At 32.7% G+C, this 25,771-nt stretch overlaps 1 protein-coding gene across 2 annotated transcripts; it reads left to right on the top strand.

Moving 5' to 3' along the window:
• Positions 1 to 3,655: 3,655 nt before the first annotated feature.
• LOC146531652 (sodium-independent sulfate anion transporter-like) lies at positions 3,656 to 15,406 on the top strand. Of its 2 annotated transcripts, none has more exons than XM_085197900.1 (14): positions 3,656 to 3,813; positions 6,972 to 7,106; positions 8,349 to 8,419; positions 10,456 to 10,648; positions 11,025 to 11,129; positions 11,522 to 11,640; positions 12,051 to 12,213; positions 12,565 to 12,729; positions 12,956 to 13,117; positions 13,463 to 13,603; positions 13,727 to 13,872; positions 14,122 to 14,274; positions 14,908 to 15,061; positions 15,140 to 15,406. In XM_085197900.1, exons 1-14 carry the CDS (start codon positions 3,780 to 3,782, stop codon positions 15,181 to 15,183), a joined length of 1,785 nt encoding a protein of 594 aa, XP_085054026.1. In that variant the 5' UTR covers positions 3,656 to 3,779; the 3' UTR covers positions 15,184 to 15,406. The 2 variants fall into 2 exon arrangements, with proteins under 2 accessions (XP_085054026.1, XP_085054027.1); XM_085197901.1 differs by lacking the exon at positions 3,656 to 3,813 and adding an exon at positions 6,476 to 6,623.
• Positions 15,407 to 25,771: the final 10,365 nt, after the last annotated feature.

Here is a 25,771-nt window from a genome sequence, read left to right as displayed (position 1 = left end):
CATGTGTTTAATTATATACGTTTAAGAGTCTGAATTTTAAATTTTATAAAAATTGGTGACGATATAAAAAAGCCTATACAAACTTTCAACCCCTTATTTGCACCCTTAGGGAGAGAATTCTAGAAAACGATGAAACACGTATTCAATTAAATACCATTAAAATCTTAATTTAAAAATTTATAAAAATCGGTGCCGATTTAATTTTTTTTCCATACAAACCTTGAACCCCTATTTCACCCCTTTAGGGTTAAAATTTTTCAAAATCCCTTCTTAGTGGATGTCCAGATTACAAAAGTAAACATCTGTCCAAATTTCGCGTTTCTACGCACAGCGGTTACGGCTGTGCGTGCGTCTTACCTCAGTCAGTGAGGACAAGTCCTTTTATATATATAGATAATAAGCGTTTCTAGAATAAAAAAAATGATGTAAAGAGAAATGTAACAATGTCAATTATAGTTGTTTTTTAATATAATCATTGCTATCATATATAACCAATACGTGACCTACATAATATATTGACATATTTGTGTGACTTATTTGACGTAATTTTGTGACGTAGTTATTTAGTAAATATAACAGTAATATAAGTAATTATAATAACAGTTAATAATAAATAGTGACGAAAACCTAACAGTTTATTTATTTTCCTCATAAAATCGGCTTCACGCTATACCGCACATAACAGGGTAGGCAGTGAACCTACATACCTACCAGCGAAGCGAAGACAAGCGAAGCCGCGGTCTCGCCGCTGTTATTATAATATACTTCTATGTACAATAGAAACTCGATTATCCGGACCTCAGTTTGACTATCAACTGCGATAATTATTTTATACACCCTACTACAAAGAAACCTAAGAAAATTTATATGGATGTAAATGCCTACGTAAATTATATATTTGTAAATAGTATGTAGGAAAATGTTAATAGCTTCTTAATAATAATAAATGTTGATTTTCGTTGATAAGTACTTGCTTTTAATAGACATATAACAGTTTTATTTATGCATTCGATTATCCGGATTTTCGATTATCCGAATCGATCTAGTTAATCGAGTTTCTACTGTAACTAAATAAACATATTTCATCACCCACAGTTACAATGTAACGAATTCTTCAATGAATGCATTTTTATCTTTGATCCAGTTCACTATGTTCGAACACGGGTTAACTTAATGTAGGTTTCGCGGTAAACGATTTTAAGCCTTATTTCTTTAGGAATATAATTTCAAATTGAACTACTTAGATCTGGATTTAACTGTAAAATAATAAAACACATATGATTGAAAGTTTACAGGAATAATTAATTAATATATGAAAGTTATGTAACTTGTTTTTGTGATTATACTTATTTTTTTTAGTTCACGTTGTGACAGCCTATAGACAAAGTTACTTCATTAATATTTTAATTTTTATCAATTTTTTTCTGTTTATTCATAAATTATAACTTTATTCTGAAATATTAAAAGCTAACATTACTACTGGAGCTGGCCACTAGTTTTATTAAATTAACTTAATAACCTTATTAAAAACATCATTTTATTGTTATTAATTGTGTTTGTTTCTTTTGTTTAATCTCATTGCTCTCTTGCGCTTGAGATAATATTAATTTACGAATTATTTACGTTAAGCGTAAATTCATATAAAGAAAATTAAATTGTATGTCCTTCATTTTGTTTAACACCCATGTGAGTTTATTTTCCCGTTTCTATATATAAATAATGAAACAATTTTGAGGTCAGTAGTGGCGCAGCGATATAAGTGTAATTGTAAACGCGACTGGTTGTGGGTTCGATTCCGACTCGAGAAAATGAAATATTTTGATATCTAAATTATTATTTTCATTTCTTCACTCTGGTGTCGGGGCAAAGCGCGGCGTTGAGTTCCGTCACTCAACACGTAATGCCTCCAGAATTAAGCGGAAAGTGGGAAACCGAATGTCTTAACACCATGTTACTACTCTCAGGTTCCAAACACAGTGAGCTAAAGATTTTTTTTGATTTCTTAAACAATTTTTGACAAGTTCGATTTTAGCAAATATTTTCTATGTTGTGAGAATGCTCGATATAACGATTTAATAAGTGTAATAATGTCATGTTTTGTCTAATACAAAAAAACCTATTGTTTTTCCTATTGGTTTTCCTTAAAATATTCCGTTCTATGTTTTCCATTTAATTTTGAGAAATGACGTATCAAGTGGTAATAAAAATAGGGCCTGAATTTCTATTAGAATAACCGTATTGAATTATTTATATTTAATTATTTACATAATTTAACATAAGTACTATTGCAATCGATAAAGTAATTAGAGAAATTTTATCGTTAAGTTGAACCGATTTGATCCGCATATAATCTAGATTGTAAGGTTATCTGTCTGTCGGGTCCCGTGCTGTCCTATCCTATTTCACTCTTGTTGATGAATAAAGATTGTCTATGTATACAATATATATACATATTTATTGAGGAAAAAAATATAAAAAAATATAAATAATTAAACTTCTAGGTAGAAACATATGCCTACTTAAATAACAAAGATGCTCTGTCTGTAAAGATATTATATAAAGTAGGAATAACTGTAATTTTGAGTGACTTGAAATCGAACTGTCCATTTAGCTTGTACAAAGATTAAAATATAAAACAGATATATAATATACATAATATAATAAAAGTATAAATAATAATGTAAAATATACAATTTCACATTAAAATATTATTTATACTATACTATACTTTTACAAATATTTATACTATACTGGACGCAACCATTATAATCGCAAATAAATATAAAAAACAATGTAGCATGAAATAATATCTTTTAGTATTATAAAAAATGGCCCGTTTTGTTATAATTTTTTTTCTGATCCGTGTTTATGGCAGTCCGAACGTGCCAGTTATAAACTAGTGCGCGCTAAGGCTAAGCCTTAGCGCGCACTGGTAACTTTTGTCACGGTGACAATAAATTTTTTGTCACTGACATGTCACCATACTTTTCGCCACTGCGCGCACTTGCGATGACAGTGACGAAATTTTTTACATTTGATAAAATGGATCTCGAAGAGATGGTTGCCTGTGCACTTATATTAAGAAATAGAAAAAAAAGCAAACGTAGAAAATATTGGCTTTCAACTTTTCATTTGTCTTAGAGCAATGGCCTCAACTCAATTTCGTCAATCAGTATTGTCATTGTCTATTTCATCTTCATGAAAACACACGTATTGCCTTGGTGATGAACTTGACGCCATTCTTGAAATAAAAATTCGATGCTGCAATGCAACACTCTGCTGTTTCATGTTTATGCGAAAGACGACTAGTATGGAAACCGCAAGGGGGAGGTGACATTTAGTTGCTAATGCGCGCACGGGCATACAAATCTATGGACGCGGTGACAGTTGCGTCACCGGCGTGTTGCCGGCCTCCGCGGACAAAAAGTCACCCAATTGTCACGTATCCAAATGCGCGCACCTTCATTAAGTGTAATGTACACGGTGACAGTCACGCAACAGTCACGGTGACAAAAATCACTAGTGCGCGCTATACCTTAAGCAATTATTTCAAAATAAAGTATAAATTAGTATTTTAAAATTCCTCATTGTCTATGGTATAACACAACCACTGACGCTTACTATATCTGTAATATTTATAGACAATTTCTTTTGACATTGACATTTAATCACATAAATGTCAGTTGCAAAAAATAAATAAACAAAGAAATATCGGCAATGCAAATTAAATTCATCATGTAATAGATCAAAGCTTATCAAAATGGAAGTAACTCAGTACAATGGACACTGATGATCCGAGGCAACCGTTATTGGGTATGTCTTATTATTGTCATAAAGAATTTTAGTAAAAATACACAATTTTTTAGTATAATGTCATAATTTTTTGATATATGTTAGTAAATATACTACATAATCATGTAAATTGACATATGAAGATACCTTAAGCCATTCTGAAATATTATAATAAATTGTTACCATGAGTCATTTAATTTATAATGTTAAAGATTTTTTCTTATATTTCTGACACGTCCAAAAGTTGTAACTATAGAATGGAACTGAATAGTAAAACTCATGGTTTCAAGTGAGGTATGTAATAATTTAATTCAAATGTAAATAGATTATAATTATCTATGAAATAATCTCATATTATCTTTATTATATTTACTATGATAACAAACATGGTAGAGTTGAACAGATTGGTATATGTTGGATAGAAACAAATGTACACATTGTAATCAGAATCAATCCTTCCTTGCTGGAGTTTTGTTGTTGTTCCGCACCCCCTGCCAATTTTTCCAGGCATGGAGAATGAACTAAAAGCCACACTTTGTCTCATTAATAGAGTGAGGTAATATAATTGATAAGTAATTCCCTCAAATGGGAAGCGAAACCACAAATGATGCCTATCCAGTCATATGCTATGAAGGTGCGAGATGGCTGCTAGGGCCTACAGACTGCCTATAAGTACAACTTATAAGTATTAGAGTAATAAAATATGTAATATGTTCCACCACTCAACATCTAATGGTTCAAGAATTCAATGGAAAGTGGAGAAAGATAGTGAATATGTAACATAGTATTCTTAATGATGAATGGAGTGTCTTAACATTAGGTACCTAGGTTCCCACTGCTTACCCTGCCAGGAACACAGCGAGAAGTTAAAGAAATAATATGAACTCCTTCTGGCCAAAGTTAAAATCTAGTTATAATCAAATGTGCAAATAATTAAAAAAAAAAACAAAATTTTCATGTTGTTTGCTGTTAAATGTCATTGACACTGACTTTTACAATATTTTAAGCCTTTGATGTCTTATTTAAATGATGATAGAAAATATTTATTGTTACTATAGATAATCTTAGTTAACTATAACAAGAACTTGCATGTTAGTTAACCATGAACTGTATTTTCTTATTATCTTTACACATTTTGCTAATTTAGTGAATTAGAAATAAGATATTTAAAAAAACACAATTTTTCATATTATTAGTATTGAATTATGGAACTTTATCTGACAATATAAAAAATAAATACCTTATACATCTATTCACATAACAAAATTGTAGCTTGTGCAAGATATATGATAATATTGGTGATATATTTTCATCCTCTCGCCATTCAATGTGCAATGCCTTAATTCCAAGTAGAAGTTACCTCCTTACCTGCTTTGCGAATCTTCCGAGTTTAATTTAAAATAATTTCACTATAGTAACTAAACTTAAATAATGTGTTTTTGCATTTTAAAGTCCTTGAAAAGTCAAGTGGTACTCCACATGAGAGGTGACGATAAAGAATATTAAAATGATTATTTGATGTTAAACAATTTAATCTTAAGCTACTGGCAATTCCTAATGTACCAAAATTAGATAAAAATGTCGCTAATAATAGAAAAAACGATATCTAAGTCAATATTCTTTTATTGAAATTTAACTTAACCTAGCTTCACGCTGTATTCTTAGTGGGGTACTCAAGGAGAATGAAGCGCCAAACGTTACGGCTCTCCATACCTCTTTCGCCTAGTCCACTGTCATCAACATCTTCAAACATGGCCTCCAGGGAGTCTTCATTCTTTTTACGAGACCTTCCTCCGGTATTTTAATACTATATTTTGAAGGATAACCGACTCGTTTTGACCGGTTATTCACCTGTATCATCTAGTTGCAAAAAAAAAAAACGCTAAAGAAAGTGGTCATTGCTTACATAACTTTATTTAGGTATTTTCCTAATTTCATTTTTTAAATTAGCAGTGGCGTAGCTAGGGTATTTGCTGCCCGGTGCGGCTTAGGGGACTTGATGCCCTTTAAAATGGTCTAAGGTCTAAAAAAAAAAAAACGAAGTGATCGTCGACTTTGATGCCCCTTTTCCTTTTGATGCCCGGTGCGACCGCACCGCTCGCACCCTAGCTACGCCACTGGAAATTAGTATTTTTTTAATTAGGTATTACTATTATAATATTCCACTATCGGACAAATAGTAGTAGTAAGTATTTATATCTACATAACAATTAAAATACTTAAGGATTATTATCAGTTATCTGATTATCACGGAAGGCTTTGTCTAGTTACGACTCAACGATGTGTGAATTTTCTGAGGATATTATACTATTTTAAAAAGTTGTATAATAAATTGTAGTGTGCGTACTCAAATTAAAGTTCCTTCCATTTTTGCGGTACAATAATCTCGTTCCTATGAGACCAGGTATAACGGCGAAAAGTTAGGGACATAATGTGTCAAGACATTCCGTTCCCTAATTTCCGCCCAATTTTCAAGACATTGCCTACGTATACGTATGTGTAACAGATCTTATCGCCGCCCTTTGTCTTCCAGAGCGGGGAAATGAAAATAATTGAAATACAACTATTCCCTCGACTGGGCATCGAACCCATAACCACTGCGCCTCACTGCGCCATTCGACCTAAAATATAGGAAACACGATATAAAATTTCACGCAGCTAGCATTACGAATTGCGATATCTTTTCTACAGCGCTGTTTATACTATAAGTTTTAAGTACGTTCGTTCACATTATATTACAGACCGGCGTTAGAGTGTCACGTTTCAACCATTTTTTTTAAATAAAAATATGTGATAAAAGCAAAAACTATTCGAAATGAATGGATCAAATGGTAATAATAATGAAATTTTATTTTAATTTTCAATGTTTGCTTTCATTTATTGTAAAACATTTAAAAATATTGTTGACATTTGTGTAAAATTATGGAGAATTGATTGATTTTCTTGTTTTTTTTTCTCAAGGAAAATCTATAAGGTACTGTTAGTCTTGAACGAATATCGTGCTGAATAAACATTGACTTAGATTGGTACAATTGATTGAACTACTGCCAATTTATGTTTTGAATTTCAGTATAAATACGACAAGTTTGTGTCGGGATGTTTTTACAGAATTGTTTTATTTATATATTCTAATAATTAAGGCCATATATTACATGATATTTTCTCCATGTTATTTTCAGGTTGCCCACCCAAAAGCAAATGGCGCGATGTAGCAACCAGGCTTTGTAACCTAGAATCGTGGAGACGACGTATGCCGATAACGATATGGTTGCCAAATTATTCTTTTCATTATCTCTTAAGAGATGCTATTGCGGGTAAGTTAGGTTGTTTAATGTGAAATAATTTATAACTATGTTTAAATATGATGAAGACAGTCGTGGAGTAGTGTCTGATAGTAAACACGACGTTTGTGGGTTTGATTTTTACTTGGGGGAATAAATTATTCAATATTTTAATTTCCAGGCTCTGGTAACAGGACAAAGTGCCGCATTGAGTTCAGTCACTCAATACGCAATGTTCCGAAAATGGGTGACAAATTTCTTAACACTAGGTTCCCTCCCTCTGCCTACATAACTATATAGGGTGTAAAGTGTTAAGCTATAAAAATGTATAGGTGCTTATCAGGTATAGTTCTGATATTTACAGACTTTACTTATAAAGAAAAAATAATTGAATGAAATAGCTAGCTATTTGGCTAAGATGTTCTTTAGAACTTTAAGTAAATAAATTTTGCTTTACAACAATTCTTATATTGTCGGCTCAGTGTTTAATTTACTAAATCTGTTTTCAAAATTCGCAAGCATAAAAGAATTAGTAGAATCCCGCCACTCAACACGTAATGCTTGTAAAATTTGGCGGAAAGTGGAAAAAGGAAGTCTTATTGGGAGCGGATTGTCTTAACACTTGGTTCCCAGGTTCCCTTTACCTACTCTCCAAAGCTAAAAAAGACTTTTGTATGACCTTTCGTTGGTTCCTTACAACCTTGACAGTACTAATACTGACTGTCATATAAACCTATATGTTATTTTAAGAAAGAGATAAAGCTGTTAATATTATCTAAAGCCGATCTCTTGAAATTAGAAATGTCTAGCGAATGAGAAAAGGTACTTCAAGTAATTCAAGAATGAACTTTATTTTTCCTCAAATTTATGATAAAAATATTATTTTTATCTGTATAATCTTCGTACACACGTATGTATACATATAAAAATAGAATAAAACGAAGTGTTGGGGCTTTTAAAATGGTACGTCCTTCAAAATAAACAGGCTTCCCTGTAGTAATAAACTATTAACATTTTTTTCATGGTGTTAAAACATTCCGCTTCCCACTTTCCGTCGAATTTTGGAGGCATTGCGTATTGAATGGCGGAACTCAACCCTGCGCTTTCCCTCGATACTAAGGCGAAGAAATTAAATATTTAATATTTTCATTTTGAGAAGGAATCTAATCTACTACCTGTCGTGTTTCCAGTCACACGCTCAACAATTTGCAGTGTTCAATATTATTTATTACTTTGAACAAGTTTTTGTATTTATTAGGTCGTTTTATATTTCAGGTATCACAGTAGGCTTAACATCAATCCCACAAGGTATAGCATACGCTATACTAGCTGGTTTACCGCCACAGGTAAGATCGATTGTGCCATACCCATACAGTACGGTTGACGAGTCGTGGCCGTCCAGAAATTAGGTTTTCTAAACTTTTGTGCATTGTTCACTCGAGAAGTTAATAATGAAAGGTTTAAAAATATCCTAAAATTAAATCGACGGCTAAATATTTAACTATAAACTATATTTAACTATAACTTTGGGTGGCCATCACTTGTCGGTCGCAATGTACTGCTAAGTTTTTAAGACTATCTTATTCTAATTTCGTAAAAACGATTTTTCTAATAATAGCCTAAGATCCCAGAGCCGCCAGACCTACGCATTTTAGCAAATTTGAGGACTCTTAATCTAAGCAGAGTTCCAGAGCGAGGAAATTAAAATAATTGATTCCCCCGTGTGTAAATCGAACTCATAACCATCGCGTTATATTTACCACGCTATGCCGTGACGAACTTAATAATTATTATTTGACAAAATTTATAATAATAATAATATATTATTATATGTTTATACTTATATATTAATGTAAGTAAACAACGATATTACCCACTTCAATTACAAGCGACTACAATTTGACCCACTTTAGATAGGTGTATTATGTACTACACACGTGTAGTACATAATACACCTATCTATAATAATAATAATAATAATTTATTATTTATTTTATTTTTTATTATTAATAATTATTAAAGTATATATTCTGCGTTATTTGTTATTAATTAACATAAACACAATGTATATTTAAATAAATTTAATTTTTAGGGTTCCGTACCCAAAGGGTAATACTGGATTCTATTACTAAGGTCCGCGGTCTGTCTGTTCGTCTGTCACGGTGTCTGTCGGGCTTTATCTCTTATAGTTAGATAGTTGAAATTCCACTTGTTGTATATTAGTTTGCCCCTATAACTACAAATTCTAAAAAACATAATAAAATGAATGTTTAAGGTTACACCCATATACCAGATATGATTTTACATATTGGAACTATTCTTTAATTACATTATGCATTACATGTTTTTTAAAGGTATATAGGTAATAGCCATTTTTAACTTCAATTACTTGAATATTCATAATATTTAGGGACTGTTATGGTGCAGTGGGATGTGGATACAATCATTTTACTCAACACACAATACCTCGAAAATTGAAACACACACCGTACAGACAGCAATCAGTTACAATTTTATGATATATGAATATGTATAGATATAGAATATAAATATATTAGTTTGAGAAAGTATCTAGTAAATTTTGTATTAACATAAACTATCGATTTTTATAATTACATAAGTAGAAAGTGATCTGCCAATATATTAGGTTTCATAACAGTGTGATATTTTTATATTTGTTGGTTACATACATTTGGTCGTCGTGGCGCAAGTGCACAAGCGTGTGACTGTAACGCGACGGTCGTGGGTTCGATTACCATTGGAGGGCAGGAATTATTATTATTAATATTTTCATTTCTTCACTGTATTACCAAGGCACAAGCGCGGCGTTGATTACCGCCACGAAATGCTTCGGAACTTTGGCGGAAAGTGGGGAACGGAGTGTCTTAACAATATGTTCTCTCCGCTTACTCTGCTATAATTCTTTCTTCTTTCTTTCGAATTTAATTCTTAACAAGCATTTTTGTTTTTGTGTAACGTTATAAAAATTTTATTACTAAATACGTCGTTTAGTTTTTTAGTACTTGCAGCTCATATATCAAACATACTCGAGTTCTGCCATACTATATGTATATAGGATTAAATGACAAATAACTTTCTATTTAGTGTATCGATACGTTTATAAAAATAAAATTAAATATCGACTTCAGAATAATATTTTAATATTTATTTATTTCAAAGCAAAGAAAATAAAAAAGGCACATAATATTTGCTTATAATATTTTAAGGTTTCTCTCGATTTATCTGGCATTCCATCATCACACACTGACTTGGTGGTAATGGGACCAATGTGAAAGTACACGCTTTCAAATAAAAATATATTTTATCACACACTTTGAAAAGCTATGTTTTTTTTTTCTAAACTTTTTTGTCTTATTTTCAGATAGGATTGTATTCCAGTATATTCCCGGGGATAGTGTACGCTATATTCGGTAGTTGTAAAGACGTGACTGTCGGGCCAACAGCTATCTTAGCGGCACTTATAGCTAAATACGTAGCCCAGTCTCCTGATTTTGCTTATCTAGCTGCTTTTCTGTCTGGTTTTGTTATTTTATTACTGGGGATTCTACAGTTAGGTGAGTATATATATTTTTTGTAGTTATTATTAGTCTTAAATTACGGTGTTGAGTTACGCTACCCAACGCGTAATGTCTCTAATTCGGGCGGAAAGCGGAGAGTGAAACATATTAACTTGGTTCTCTCCTCTCTATTGATTTATATATATTGTTAAAGAATGTGCGCTAAATAATAAATATATTCATGTAAAATTTAAGTATACCTAAGTATAACAATTTTATTTTAAGTAAAAGATTAGTGAAAGCATACATAATAGGAAACATTTTTTATTTTCCTTTTACTTTTTTATAAGAATAACATGCGATAAATACATGATGCTTAACTATCATAAAAGTTTGAAGCAAATGTTTTAATTATTTAATTTATTTATTTTAGGTTTTTTGTTGGATTTTATATCTAAGCCAGTGATAAGCGGTTTCACGACGGCGGCCGCACTTCAGATATCGGCGTCTCAACTGAAGTCACTCTTCCGGGTCACGGGTACGTTTGTGATGCTGTTATATACCTGAGGATCCTGAAGTTAGGAGGTACTCGGGTAGAAAATAAGCAAAATTTCTAAAATCTAAGAGAAATTTAGAAAGCCTGCTTGGGCACATTGTGCGATGGTAGACACGACGGTTGTGGGTTCGATTCCTACACGGGGAATGAAATATTTAATATTATCATCTCGCTATGGTATTGAAGCAAAGCGCGGCGTTGAGTTCCGTTTGTGGAATTCGGCGAGAAGTGGGGAAAGGGTCATAACGTAAGGTCCCCAGGTTTAATCACATGGCATTCCCTTATACAGCGTGAGACCAAAAATATAACAATTACACATTTGAATTTTTTTCTAGAGTATAATATAATAATATTCCTTTTTGTATTTTTTTCAGGAGCTTCGGGCGGTACATTTATAAAGTCAATGATTAGTTTCTTCAAAAACATACACACAGTGCAACCGTGGGACACTCTACTTGGAATATCTAGTATACTAGCTTTGTTATTACTAAAGGTATGAATATTATATTATATTGATTTTTTTTCAACACAAATATATATATATTTTTAAAAAGTATATTTGTGTTTTATAATAGGGGACTAACACTTGAAAAAATTGATTAAAATCTATAAATATATTTGTCAGTACTATTCATTTATTTTAACCTGTTATCGTTAAATGAAAAAAAAATGAAATGTTAGTTAACATCTCCTTTTAACAAGAATTTTTGTAAACATTAACATTTATGAGTATCATTTTAACAAAATTTAAACTTACTTTTAATTTATAATATTTAAAAATAATGTTTATTTTTTTTATAATTAAGACAATTTTTTTAATTTTACGATTTAAATACCTTTCTTATATATTTTTATACTTTAAACATATTTTATTTATAATTAAAATTTTAAATATTTTTTTAGCGTACAACAATGAAAACTCATGAAACTGATAGTAGGAGAAGAATTTTATTCGCAAAATCTTGGCTTTACGTAGTTAGAGCTAGAAATGCTTTGGTCGTTTTCGGTGGCTTATTATTAGCATATCTATTGTATTTGTATGGAATACAGCCTTTTGCTCTTACTGGTAAGAAATTCTACTTGTATAATAAAAATGAAGATATATTTATATGTATGAGAAAAAATATTTTTGTTTGTTACAATTTTTTATGTTTTAAAATTTTTTTTGCTTCACATTATATCTCGCACATAGCAGAGTAGGCAGATGGAACCTCAGATTCTAATGTTAAGACAACCCGTTTATCATCATCCCTGGATTCATGAGGCATTGCAAGTTGAGTGGCAGAACTCAACGCCGCGCTATGTCTCGTTACCAGAACGAGAAGATGAAAGAACCCGCAATCGTCGTGTCTATAGCCTCGGAAATATGTTAATTATTTTGTTTATAATGTACTTATATATTTGTTATAATTTCCAGGTACAATAAGAGGTGGTCTACCAAATTTTGGTCCGCCACCATTTTCTACGCTCGTAGGAAATAATACGTTAAATTTTGAACAAATGTTAGAAACATTTGGACCGGAGGGCTTCGCTATGCCATTGGTCGCCATATTGGAAAGCATTGCGATCGCTAAGGCTTTTGGTAATTTTTTTTTCTAGTATTATAGGATATTTGATGGTTGTAAGATCGGCTATCACTTTCTGTTACCCTGCTATAAAACATTATAGTATCTTATTTAATAGAGAGATAATGCTCTCTTGAGATTTCTTCCTAATTTTTACAATATTTTTGTAAAAAAGTTTTTTAAGTTTTTTCTTTTCTAAGTTAGAAATTTAATTTCTCTCATAAATCACTACTTTTATTTCAGCAAAGGGTAAAACAGTGGATGCTACACAAGAAATGATAGCAATAGGCGCTTGTAATCTATTATCATCGTTTGCCCAATCCATGCCGGCAACTGGATCGTTTACGCGCACGGCGTTAAACCACGCGAGCGGCGTTGTTACACCCGCTGGGTGTTTGTTTAAAGGTCAGTGGAATTTTGTTTTTTTATTTGGGATTTTTTTATAATTGAAAAATGTATTTGCCTTTCCTAAGATATACATATTATAATATTAGTAGTATTTCCGTCAACTAATACAAAAACATACTAAAATTACTTAAAATTACTTAATGTGACAATTATGTGAATTAATGGGGCGTCCTCGCTCTCAAAATAAGACAACGCGTGGCGTTTAGTTCTGCCACTGAATTAAAGATTTCATGCCTCCAAGTGGGAATCGAACCCACAGCCGTCGCGTTAACATTCGCACGCTTGTGCGCCAGTGCTATGACGGCCTTATAGTTTATTCTAATAAATTGTTTAATTTTTCAGCGGCCACAGTGTTGCTAGCGGTGACTTTACTAGCGGAAGCCTTCTTTTTCATCCCGCGCGCGACTCTCGCTGCCATTATAATGGTGGCCATGTTTTCTCTCTTAGACTTGACTATTGTGAAGAAATTGTGGATTAGCAGTAGTAAGTATTGTTTTAGTTTATTTTTAATTTATATAAGAACAGCTTTTTTAAAATGTTCATTTTTTAAAATGGTCATTTTTTGTACCCAATATCTAAGTAACTCACTCCTAACTCTCTACGTAGAAGCGGAGCTCCTGATCTGGCTTCTCACTATCGTGGTGGGCGTGTCGGCGGGGCTCGAGTACGGAATCGCGGCGGGCGCGGGCGCGGACGCGTTGCGCGCGCTTGCGGCCGCCGCGAGACCGCAGTTATATATGGAGTTTTATAAGGTTTGTGCTTTATAGTTAGCGTTGTAATTTAAATTTATATGTTTACTTGCGAATGAAAATTAACTATTTCATTTCTTCGAGTCGAAATCGAACTTACGCAGCCGCAGCTGGCCTCAAAGTTCACAAAAAATTATATAATAAAACAAGATAAAAATTAAAGACAGTATTTTATTTTTTATCTTGTACACTTACAATTAATATATTTAAAAATAATAAAAATAAATCTTTATTTTAATGTTTTCTTCATAGGTGGGTGTCCATGACGTCACCCAAGTGCACCTGCAAGGCGCGCTCACCTACGCGTGCGCGGAGCACGTGACGCGCGTGCTGCGCCGCCTGCACACCTCCTTCGTGGTGCTGGACGCCGGGTACCTGCGGGGCGTAGATATCGGGGTCGCAGAGGTGGGTAGAAAGAAGGTGTTCTATGAGGGTTTGGTAGAAATTGTTTATTTTATATACATTCAATGGAATGGAACCCTTTTTCCCTACATCTTTTTCTGTTAATTACATTTCGCCCAATATTCTAGATATTCTGTGTTAAATCCCTTACCGTCGCTCCTTGCCTTATTATTATGACATGAAAATAGAAATAAAAAAAATCTTGTTATTATGAATGAAAAATATATAATGAACGAATATATGAACCTCAGAATTAACTTTCTTTTCCACGACACCGAATTGGTATTGTCTGATTGTCATCAACAATCTCACGCACTGCTTTTATATGAAAATTAGAACGGCTTGTCTTTAGATGACCACCGTGATTCATTCATCAGGCATCTCCAACGGATCCAGTCTCCCTGAAGTTTTCAATTAATCTCTTCAAAGTTGACGACGTTACAGATATTTTGGAGACTCCTTGGTCTATCGTGTGTTATTACTATTTTTACTAACCTTTTAGCCAACAGCTGACCTTTATTTCATTTTCTCGAGTGGGAATCAAAGCGACAATCGTCGCGTTTTTAGTTCATTCTTGTCTTCGTCCGCCACGACGCCCTCAATAAAAAGATGATAACTAATATATTTATGTTTCAGAATCTAATAACAGTAATAGAAGAGCTAGAGAATCAAAAGTATAAATTCCTACTGTGGAATTTTGACGTGAAACATCAGAAACTGTTTGAAAGCTTACAGTCTAAAATGGCAGATAAATTTATATCAGGAACGGATATAAAACCTTATATATTAGGTAATTTATTTTATTTATTTAATTAAGATTAGGCAAATGTTTGTTTATAATATTTACTAATAATACGTTTTTTTTCAGGTCTTAATGATAGAAATGATTCAACACTAGCTTCTGTGATGTAGTTTTAATTTAATTAGTGCAATATTATAAACATTTAACGTATAAATCGATTTTAGAAATCGATTTTAAAATAATAAATCCAGTAACTCGTAATTCGTTATTACAGATTTTATATATTTTTATATTATACTTTGACCAAAATCGTACATATCAATTATGTATCTACTTATAAGAAAAAATAATAGTTCTATATTCATGTAATGAATAAAATGTTTATTAATACAATTTTGTTGTTTTTTATTATATCTAGTGACCCCCTCGCGATTGAGTTGCACAAATATCTATTTATTTACTAATTAGAATTACTTTAGTGTTCTAACAACATTATACTGGTAAATACAATATCTCTTCATTTTTTTAGCTTCACGCTATATTCCGCTTGTAGTAGGGTAGACAAAGACAGCTTTAGTGTTTAGAAACTCAAAGGGGAACTCCACGTTTTCAATTTTTCAAATCAAACCCATAACCTGTCGCGTTTATAATGACACGCTTACACCAGGTTCTCACTAACTCTGCTAATTGTGGGATACAGGTGAGGCTAAAAAAAATTTAGCTTCGTCGTCGTCGTTCGTTCGTCGTAAAATAGACAAGTGTCATTTAAGGGTTAGTCATATTTGATTTTATATTTTACAATTTCATTATTCTATAGCAGATAGCAGTTCGTAAATATGTATACTTCTTTATAGTGGATTATTGAGAGGACGTAGTGTCAAGACACTTCGTTTCCCATTTCTGTCAAATTTTCGAAACAGCATTTAGAGTTAAGGAATTGAACTGTAAAAGAAAAATAATTTCTTGTTTGCTTCGATTCCCAGGGCGGGAATCGAAGCCATAACCACTGCTGTCCTTCCACCTTTATAGCCTCGAATAATCTGTAAATTAAGCTATTCAAGACAAGTAATACTACCAATATACGATGACCCTACTATAGGCAATCTAACAATAATCCTATACCGTCTTAACCTACTTGTTAACATGTTATACACGGAACCAATTTGACTTACCTGTAACATGCACCTCCTGAGCATGCATGAGATTCCGTTAATTGGTATATTGGCCCAAAAATTGTAAATTAAACAGGAAATGGGAAAGTAATATATTATTAGTATATTTAGCTTGTTTTTTTTTATTAAAATAAAATGTTTGGCTATGTATATGTCAGATACAAAAACGTATTAAATCTCCGAATACTTCCAATATTTAGCTCCTGGCTTGAAGCCAACACGCAGCAACAGCTGTTCCGATGATGAATCATCAGAAAATGGGGAACGAACCTTAACCCTCTGCCTATCCTGCTGTATGCGGGATACAGTGTGAAGGTAATTTAATTTATTTTTCTCACTTTCTTGTTTAAGTTGTGTCTCCTTAACCGATCAATGGGTAGTTTATCTTTATTACAGGCGGAACGGTGCGAGCACGTGGCGCCTTATTGCTTCCTTCTTTATATGAAACTCGCATATTTCACTCATCACCTACGAACGACACTAACGGAAATTATATAGAGATATTTATGCATTAGTGAGAAGAGAAGTATTAGGTCGTTGTGGCACTGGGGTACAAGAGTGTGACTAACTCGATGGTTGAGGGTTCGATCCCCGCTACGCCGAATGAATTATTATTTATCGATAGCTTCATTTCTTCGCACTGGCAATAAAATAAAGCCTGATAATTAGATTTCCATCGCTAACACGAAGTCGCTAGTTCAAATTTCAATACTAAAGTAAATATTTTTTCTTTACTTTCACTCTTTATCTCGCACTTACCAGAGTAGGCCGAGGGAACCTAGTGCGAAGACACTTCGTTTCCCGTTTTCTGCCGAATCTTTCGAATGAGTTGAGTGTTGATTTGTGTGGCGGAACTCAACGCCGGGCTTTTGCTTTGATGCCAGAGTGAAAAAATAAAAATATTAACAAATAATAGTTCATTCCCCGAGTGGGAATCGAACCCACAACCTGTCTATTTATAGTCACACGCCTGTGCCCTTGCACCACGAAAGTTAATATTCCTTGTTTAATTATATTATATTTTAAGGGTACATTCACATAATGGTGTTAAATAAAGCTTCTTGGCCTCGAGCGTCGCATTACATACATACCTACAGAAAGTAAACAAGCGTTGCGTCTTATGATGTCTTTAAAATTACTGAAAATTATTGTAAAGTATGGTTTTTAAATGTTTTTTTTTCTAATATGATACTGTTTACTTGGGAAGTCGGGAACGGAGTGTCTTAACACTAGGTTCCCTCTGTCTACAAACAATACAGCATTTACAATACAGCGTGCATAAGTGGTTTTTATCGCTTGCATCTTTTTCAAAATAATAAATAACAATAATTCCAAGTCATAAATAATAATATACACTTACTAAGAAAATGTCAAATGGCTATATTTCATATACCTACATTTTTTCACTTTCTTTCAATTAACTTCGTTTTAGTATTTAGTAAGTAGCTGCGAGCAAGTATCTAAACAAACAAATCCAAACGCAGCACCACTAAATCCCAGTTAAAATTGAACGAGTTAAGCCGCTGAATAATGGCCGACGAACCCCACGCGACATCCATGATGTTCCGCAAATATACCATAAATATTTAACCATTTCTTGCTTTGCTGGTTAAGCCTATCTTATACAGATAAACGTATTTAAAAGTTTTAAAGCTTATTTTGGCTTCACTCTGTATCACGTACATAGCGGGTTAGGCAGGTTTTCAGAGGCTTAATGTTAGAAAACTTAGTTTACTTATTTTCCGCCCAATTTTCGAGATATTGTGTGTTGATTGAAGGAACACAACGCCGTCTTGTCTTTATAGTAGAGCGAGAAGAAGTGAATCATTTATAATTCACTTCTTCGAGTGGGAATTAAACATATGACTATTTCATTTACACTCACACGCGCTGCTGCTCAGAACAATTTAAATAACAATAATTCAAAATAAAAAATCAAAAACCATTAATTATTTTATTTGTATTTTAAACAAAAAAAAAAACATCATCAACCCCTATCAAACACCACCTATCTTCCAAGTATTTTAATTCCCACAAGTATTTAGGTAGCGGGGTGCGTGCCCGAAATAGAAATGGTGTCAAATATTCACAATACGAGAGTTTGCTAGTCCGGCCACGTCCTTTGTAATTTACGGGTTGGATGCAACGGAAAAAAAAGTTAAAGGCACCGGAAAAGTTGGCAAACGGAAACGGTGGTGGTATCGCGAGGGGGGTATTGTGACCGGTTTTGTTATCTCTTATCATCACATCCGGTATTTGACACTCAATGACTGAAATTTGGATAAAAAGAGAGCAAAGAGCATCTACCTACTATCATAAATTTAATATAACATTCAACACGAAAACATAATATTTATAGTAATAACTTATTTATTATTAGTATTTTATAAGGTTTTTTAAGTATCGTGCACACAGAGGGAACCTGGGAACCTAGTGTAAAGACATTCCGTTCCCATTAGAAACTTTCGTTTCCCAATTTCCGACGATTTCTGAAGGCATAGCGTGTTGAGTGGAGGAACTAAACGCCGTAAATATATGGATATCTAGATAGGAAGTAGTACAGAAATTACCTACACACAATATAAAAGGCATTCACTTCCAGCCATAATTGATATATCGATGTTTTCATCAAGCACCTATCGCTTTAGAAAGTTTTCATAGAAATATATTTATGAGATAAATAAATCGCGATGAACGTCTATTCAATAGAAAACCGCTAACGAGTTGTGTATGCTTTTATAGTTTGTAATTGAACCCTTGGTGTAAGTGCTGATGACATCATTTTATGATATATATTTTTTTAATTTATTTAACATTGTACGTTGCCTTGGTACAAGAGCGAAGAAATGAAAATTTTAATAAATAGTTATACATTGCTCCGAGTGAGAACCAAACTTGCAACCATTACAACCATTACGTTTACAGTCTCATAGCTCCGAGTGGAAATCGAACCCACAGCCGTCGTGTTTATAATCGCACGCTTGTGCGATGACACCCTGCGCGACCACCACCTCAAATACAATTTAATTGTAGAATATTTTAGAAGTCATTTTTAACACAATTCTTCATAATTAATCATACTTATCTTTATTTATAATCTGCTATTATGTGTGGACAAATTTGGAATTCTGTTGAGAATAAATTAATTTAAATTAATGTGACTTATGGAATATAATATAGTTCATTCTGACTGATGGAATCATAAAAATCATATATATTTGCTTATTTTCTAAGAAATGAGAAGTTATGAATATTAGTAGACCACAGATATGTCTCTCGACTCGAGATAAAGTGTGGCGTTGTATTCCACCTTTCAACACGAGTGTTTCGAATACATAAATGTTTTCACACTGGGTTCTAGACAATTGATTTCTGGGTTTTTACATAGTTTTGTGGTAGGTATTTGCAGTAATATTAAACGCTTTACGTTAAAACGTAAATGAAACTACCACTCGCATTTATATTGCAGTGTGATTCTCGGAGCTTGGAAATTTGTTATAATTTTGCTTCACATACCAGAAAACGCCGGTGTAATGACCGTTGTTGGAATGCAGTTCTACAATTTTATTTAGCTTAATCATACTTAATATAATTACATATACATAATTTTTAGCCCCACGCCTGCTATATGTGGGTGTAGCTCACAGCAGAGGGAATCTGGGAACCTAGGAACCTGGGAACCTTCGTTAACATTGAGAGACTTTCGTTTACCACTTCTTGCCAAAAGCGCTTTCAACCAAACAAATCTTCATAATATATTAGTATAGAAGTTTAGACAGTAAATACTATAGAAATATAGAAGATATCTAAAACTTTTTTTTAAAAATATCTAAAAATAAAGATTTTCTGATTTTTACTTAAACACCTGCATTTCAACTTGATGTTAAACGTGCTTAAACTTTGTATGGAGGAAATACGTTTCTCGCGAGACATATTTACGGCTGGTGCGGGGTTATTTACAGTTGCTTCATGCCTAGCCGATCAGATGATATCTTATAATAGGTATGTACTAGCGACCCACACGCGGCTTCGCCCGCTTAAACTTACCCCTTGTCGGCTTTTATTTGTTGTAATATTTTTAAAATATATATACACTGGCATACATCAGCCTTAATATAAATGTATAAGCTCTATCATTATAAAGTTTCATTTAAATTCGTTCAGTAGTTTTTGCGTGAAAGAGGAACAGATATCCATCCTCACAAAATTTCACATTTTAATATTAATAGGAATAACACCAAATTATAGGAAATCTTTACATTAATTATATCATATGTATTATTCTGTCGTATAAGTTATATTACTGTAAAATTTTTTTTTTGAATTCGTTCATTAGTTCGTCACAACGTTGATTACAAACGTGATGTTTGTAGGTTCGATTCCCAATCGGGGGAATGATTCTTCTATAAACCAAGCGCGGCGTTGAGATTCGCTACTCTATTCGCAATATATCGAAAATTGTGCAAAGTCTGTGGAGCGAAATATCCTAACACTAGCTCTGCTGTGTGTGTCTCTTTCTTCTGCCTGCTGCGCGGCTGCTATACGCGGGATACTGCGTGAAGAAAAAAGGGCAACTTAACGATTTCAAAAAAGTGTTTCATATTCTGATATATTCCCAATGTTTTATTGTACTTTTTAAAAAATTTAAAACATTAAACATTAATTACTTATTTATAATCAATTTATCTAAGATTTATTTATTCCCTTTCTAAGAAATAATGAGTTTCAAGATCAAGCAATAGGACTCGAGACAACGGGTTCATTATCTTTGTTATCCTTTAAATTTTTAAGTGAAATAAATATTGTATTACTAACTACCGCACTCAGAGATGTCAATTAGTGTTGCAGTGATTTTATACTAATAGGTACATTTGTGTCGATTGGTTGTAGATTTAAATAATAAATTCTATTAAATTAAAATATTTAAAGACGTGATATATAAAAAAATATTTACAAAAAAATATATTCACTTATCCAATTAATTCAATATAAATACAGTTTTTTCAGCACAATTTTCGCCCAGTTTTTGTTCAGTTCAGTGGTGTAACTCAACGCCGCGCTAACCAAGCGGTATAAAACCAAACCAGTGAACAAATCTGAAGACATCACCTAGTATTGTGTTGTTCTTATTCATAAGCTTTATAGCACTATTAGAGGGTATCTCTCGTATTTTTATGTCCTCCACAATTGGGAGGGAGTCCAACATTTTGATATACTGTGCCAGCATATTACATGGAAATGGACTTTGTATTAACATATAAAACAGTTTAAGTGTTCTAACTATTATAAATGACGTCGAACAGTTCCTGAGTAATGTGATCTAGGAGTTTAGTTAGTTATTAAGTGCCATTGTCGATCTGATAGCTCAGTTTTGTGGCCAAATTGGATTTTTATTGAGAGGAAATTTATTTTTGTGGTTTTGTGGGAATAAAGAACGGTACTGCAATAAAATGGTTGGAATATGATGTTGTAATTTGTCCAAAGATAAATAATTATAGTATCTAATTTTCTTTTTGATATTTACTCTATTATATTAGTAGTTTCATCCCGCACAGAGCAAGGTAGGCAGAGGGAACCTAGTGTTATTATACCTGTCGTATTTTACCTGTCGTATTCACATTAACACGCGTGTGCGCCCACACCATGACTGGCTTCGTCCTCTCTTACATTCATTACAATTTATAGTTTTATATTAATTTACATGACTTCACCATACATCTTCTAGCCTTGTAAAGCTTAACCGTACCAAATTCAAACTATAATTCTAAAATTATAAACAAGCTGTCATAGCTGGCCAGTTAATTGTATATTAAAAGCATTCAGTATATAATACATAATGCTCGTGGTATTTAATAATATATATATATTGTAAATATTAATAATCGGTAACAGGAATTCGACCAGAGAGTAAAGTAAGAATAAATATAAACTTTTTATGTCAGTTATATTATGCGCTAAATATACACTGGCATAAAATATAATGCTTATTGACACGTTCATCAGTTCGTGGTATTTATTTAATTTTTTCAGTTTTCAGTTTCAGTAAATAAATAGGGTTTTTCTAAAAGTGCGTGTCAAATCTGATATTTGATTTATTTAATAAACATATAATAGACATAATTTAATAAACATGCAATAAAGCAATTATAAAATTTGGGAATTATACACACATGTCCTTCGTCTCTTCCCGCCATATTGGCAGCCATGTTGGCAGCCATATTGCCCCGTCATCTGATTAAGTTGGTAAATCGAGTGGAAGGATTGATGGATGGCCGGATCGTTAATTATGTTTTAACGTAGTGCCTTTGGGAAAAATCGTGACTTGAGTAAATATGTGCACTGTGCTCCAGTGAGTGAGGAATGTCAAGAATTCTGCGAGGATACTGGTGCGTGCTTTTATCTAAGTTTTATAAGAATTGTGGCCATTTTTGTTGAGAAAAAATAAAGCTTAGCATTTACATATAAAATTAACAATATTAATTCATCACTTTATATACCAAATGATTTTTCGAAAGTTTTGTTTTTAATATAATTTATTGGTAACAGTAAATTTTTTAACCGACTTCTGTAAGAAAAGGAGGTTATCAATTCGACTGTATTTTTTTTACAGAAGTTTAATTTTAAAATATATTTAAAATTCCATTACTTAAGTTATTAGGATTCCCCATAAAAAAATATATTCATTCATATCTATGTTTGTATAACTTATTAGAGTTAGTTTTCCTGTATTTTATATGAACAACTAGTCTTTTAGTATTATTAACGTTTCATTAACAAAAAATATTGTGTAGTTACATGTAACGGTTATGGGTCCGATTACCTTGCGTAGAAATTAGCCTTATAATTTTTTTAGCTCTGGTAACAAGACAAAGAGCAGCGTTGAGTCCCGCTATGTTAATCTGTAATGCGGGATAATGCGGGAAGTTGCTTATCAATACTATGTATGTATAGAATATAATCCCGACTGATTTTAGTACTTATATGTTAAATTCAATAAATGGAGCCAATTACAAGTAATTACATATTATATACAAAATCACCGAATATTATAATTTGATTAACCACACCCTCTAAGAGCTCTCAATAGCGTGTTGTCATACTGAGCCCATTAATTTATTTAAATAAGATTGAAATTTATCCTTTGATGTTATAGTATACTAGTCATCGCCCGACTTATTCGTCGTTGTAAAATGGAAAAATCTGTTAATAAACATGATCGTAGGAATTTCTGGAAATTCTCCCTTAGTTATTCATTACAGTCCCTACCCTACCCACCTTAACAGCAAAATTTTCAAGTTTCTAAGCATAGTAGTTTCGCTTTTTTTCCTCGTCTCTAGTGGGAACCTAACCGACAACCCGCAACGTTTGTGACTGGCCTCTATATATTTTCGTTTGTATCTTTAATACATTTCGTATTATAAGTAACACGTATTTATTCATATAAGTTGAAACTGGGATTTGAAACCTACGATTCGTCCAAGAGCTTTGCCAATTAAGCTATAGGTAGGTACATTCACATTCCGCTACGACGAAACTTTTATACGGTTGTTTCGAAAATTTCACCAAAATTTCGTATAATTGGTATCGTGTAATTATGTCAAGAATGTGAATGCTAGCGAATCATAAAACTTAAATTTTATGTTACACCTACCGTTCTTTACACGAAAAATTCTAAAAAAAAATTGCTTTTCAAAGCTATATAGAATCTGGAAATCTAGTGCAAAGCTAAACACCGTTCCCATTAAGACACTTTCCTCTGAAGTCTGGAGGCGTACTGAGTGGCGTAGCTCAACGCCGCGTTTTGCCTCGATATCATAGCGAGGAAAATGATAATGTTAAATATTTAAATTGTTTTACACAGTAGTCTAATATAAAAAGAAGCTTTCAGATCAAAACCAGAATAATTTCTAAAATTAGCGCGCCATAGTTATAGTAAAGAATAGTGTCTAAGCATAACGTTTCTTGCGTAGCTCGCCCTGCGAGAAAATATTTTTTTTATCAAAGGTTATATTATATTAAACAAAAAATGTATATAATATATTTCTAATGTATATAATAGTTAATATTGGCATCAATATACAAATTTCCAGTATATTCAGTTATGTACAAGTTTATTTGTTAGAAGGTTCATAACAAAGTGAGCGAGGCTGTCCGTCCGTGCGTCACGCTATCTCATAAACTAATAATCACATTATGCCTACAACCGCCCTGTATTAGTTGAGGCGAGCCCTGAAATTAGCGTTTTAATCATAAAATAAATGTAATTTAAAGTTTTAGGGGTCCGGGTTGTATTTAAAAAAATCTATATTTTCTATAACCTTATTTTAATTGACAGACTCACGGTGGCTGTGAGTACGATTTCCACTCGTGGAAATGAATTATCTTCCTTTCTCTCCCTTATTTTCATAAAGCATAGCAACGACTTCTGTCACCCAATACGCAATATCGGACGTGATAGTGTCGAGTTGCAATTTTCATTATTTTTTATTTTTTTATTTTGGTATTTAAAGAGGTACGATAGTAGTTTCTATATTCTAGCAGGCAAAGGTTTGCAAGTACAAATAATAATTATCGCAAATAATTTCTCAGTAGATAACAGAACATAAAAAAATAATGAATCCAAGCAAAAGATAAAAAGATATCAATTTAATAAATTAACTACCTATTTAATTAAGAATAATAATAATTAAAGAAACTTCTCTATTATAGTAGAATATCGTTAAACCGACGCCAGTTCCGAAGCCCTTGACAGCATAAAACTTTTACTAAGCCATTTAACTTCGTTATAAGGTCTTTATTTCGTAGCCGCGGCTTTTTGCTTAATAGACTATATTCATAACCTCATATCCTCGACCGGCCGCCGGCGTTTTCGGCTTCCCTCTAAAAGAATATCTCATTTTCAATTACTTGTAGGTGAAAATTCTTACATAAATATAAAAGGTATATACTATATACCATACATATTTTGGTAATATTCCTTTTCTTAGCAATTTTGGCGCTGTAGGATTGTGTGCGGAAAATGTGATGGATGTAGGTTCGATTTTTACTTGAGAAAATTAAATAAAGGTCCATTGCACAGGAGTACAGTTAATAAGAGTAGAGCTAATTGACTCTGTTTTTCAGTATTACCTTACTAAGAGACGTGGCTATTCGCCATAGTTGTGAGTTCGATGTCCGCTTAGGATAAAGATTCTTCATTTGCCATAGTAAAACAAAGATCCACATATTATGAAATATCTCCAATTCGTAAAAAGGATCAAATAAGGGATCCATTTCTAAAAAGCTGGAAATTTCAACAAAAATACAAAAACCCCAACTAAACAAATAAACAGATTATTATATCACAAGGAAACTTTTAAATACAATACACGAACTTCCGCTCGTTTTTCAACTTGACTTCATATTGAATGGGTCTCGTAAAGCCCGTGGGGGTGTACACTCCCTGTCACTACATATATCCGCAATATTTGACGTTAGCGATCTCGAAGTTTTTACGATTGTTTTTATTGCGTATTCTCATCATATTTCTAAAGTTTTACGAACTTTCTTTATGGTGGCCATGTTTTGTGGAGGATAGAATATGTAA

This window comes from Heliconius melpomene, chromosome 15, assembly GCF_056956725.1.
Source record: "Heliconius melpomene rosina isolate 202511_hmr_F chromosome 15, ASM5695672v1, whole genome shotgun sequence".
Taxonomy (NCBI): Eukaryota; Metazoa; Arthropoda; class Insecta; order Lepidoptera; family Nymphalidae; genus Heliconius; species Heliconius melpomene.
This window is presented reverse-complemented; position numbering and strand designations above follow the sequence as displayed.

Coding starts and splice junctions, on each gene's coding strand:
- LOC146531652 (XM_085197900.1), top strand. CDS start 3,780: ATGGACACTGATGATCCGAGGCAACCGTTATTGG. Junction 11,130..11,521: donor GTCACTCTTCCGGGTCACGG/GTACGTTTGTGA, acceptor TATTTTTTTCAG/GAGCTTCGGGCGGTACATTT. Junction 13,118..13,462: donor CGCTGGGTGTTTGTTTAAAG/GTCAGTGGAATT, acceptor TTAATTTTTCAG/CGGCCACAGTGTTGCTAGCG.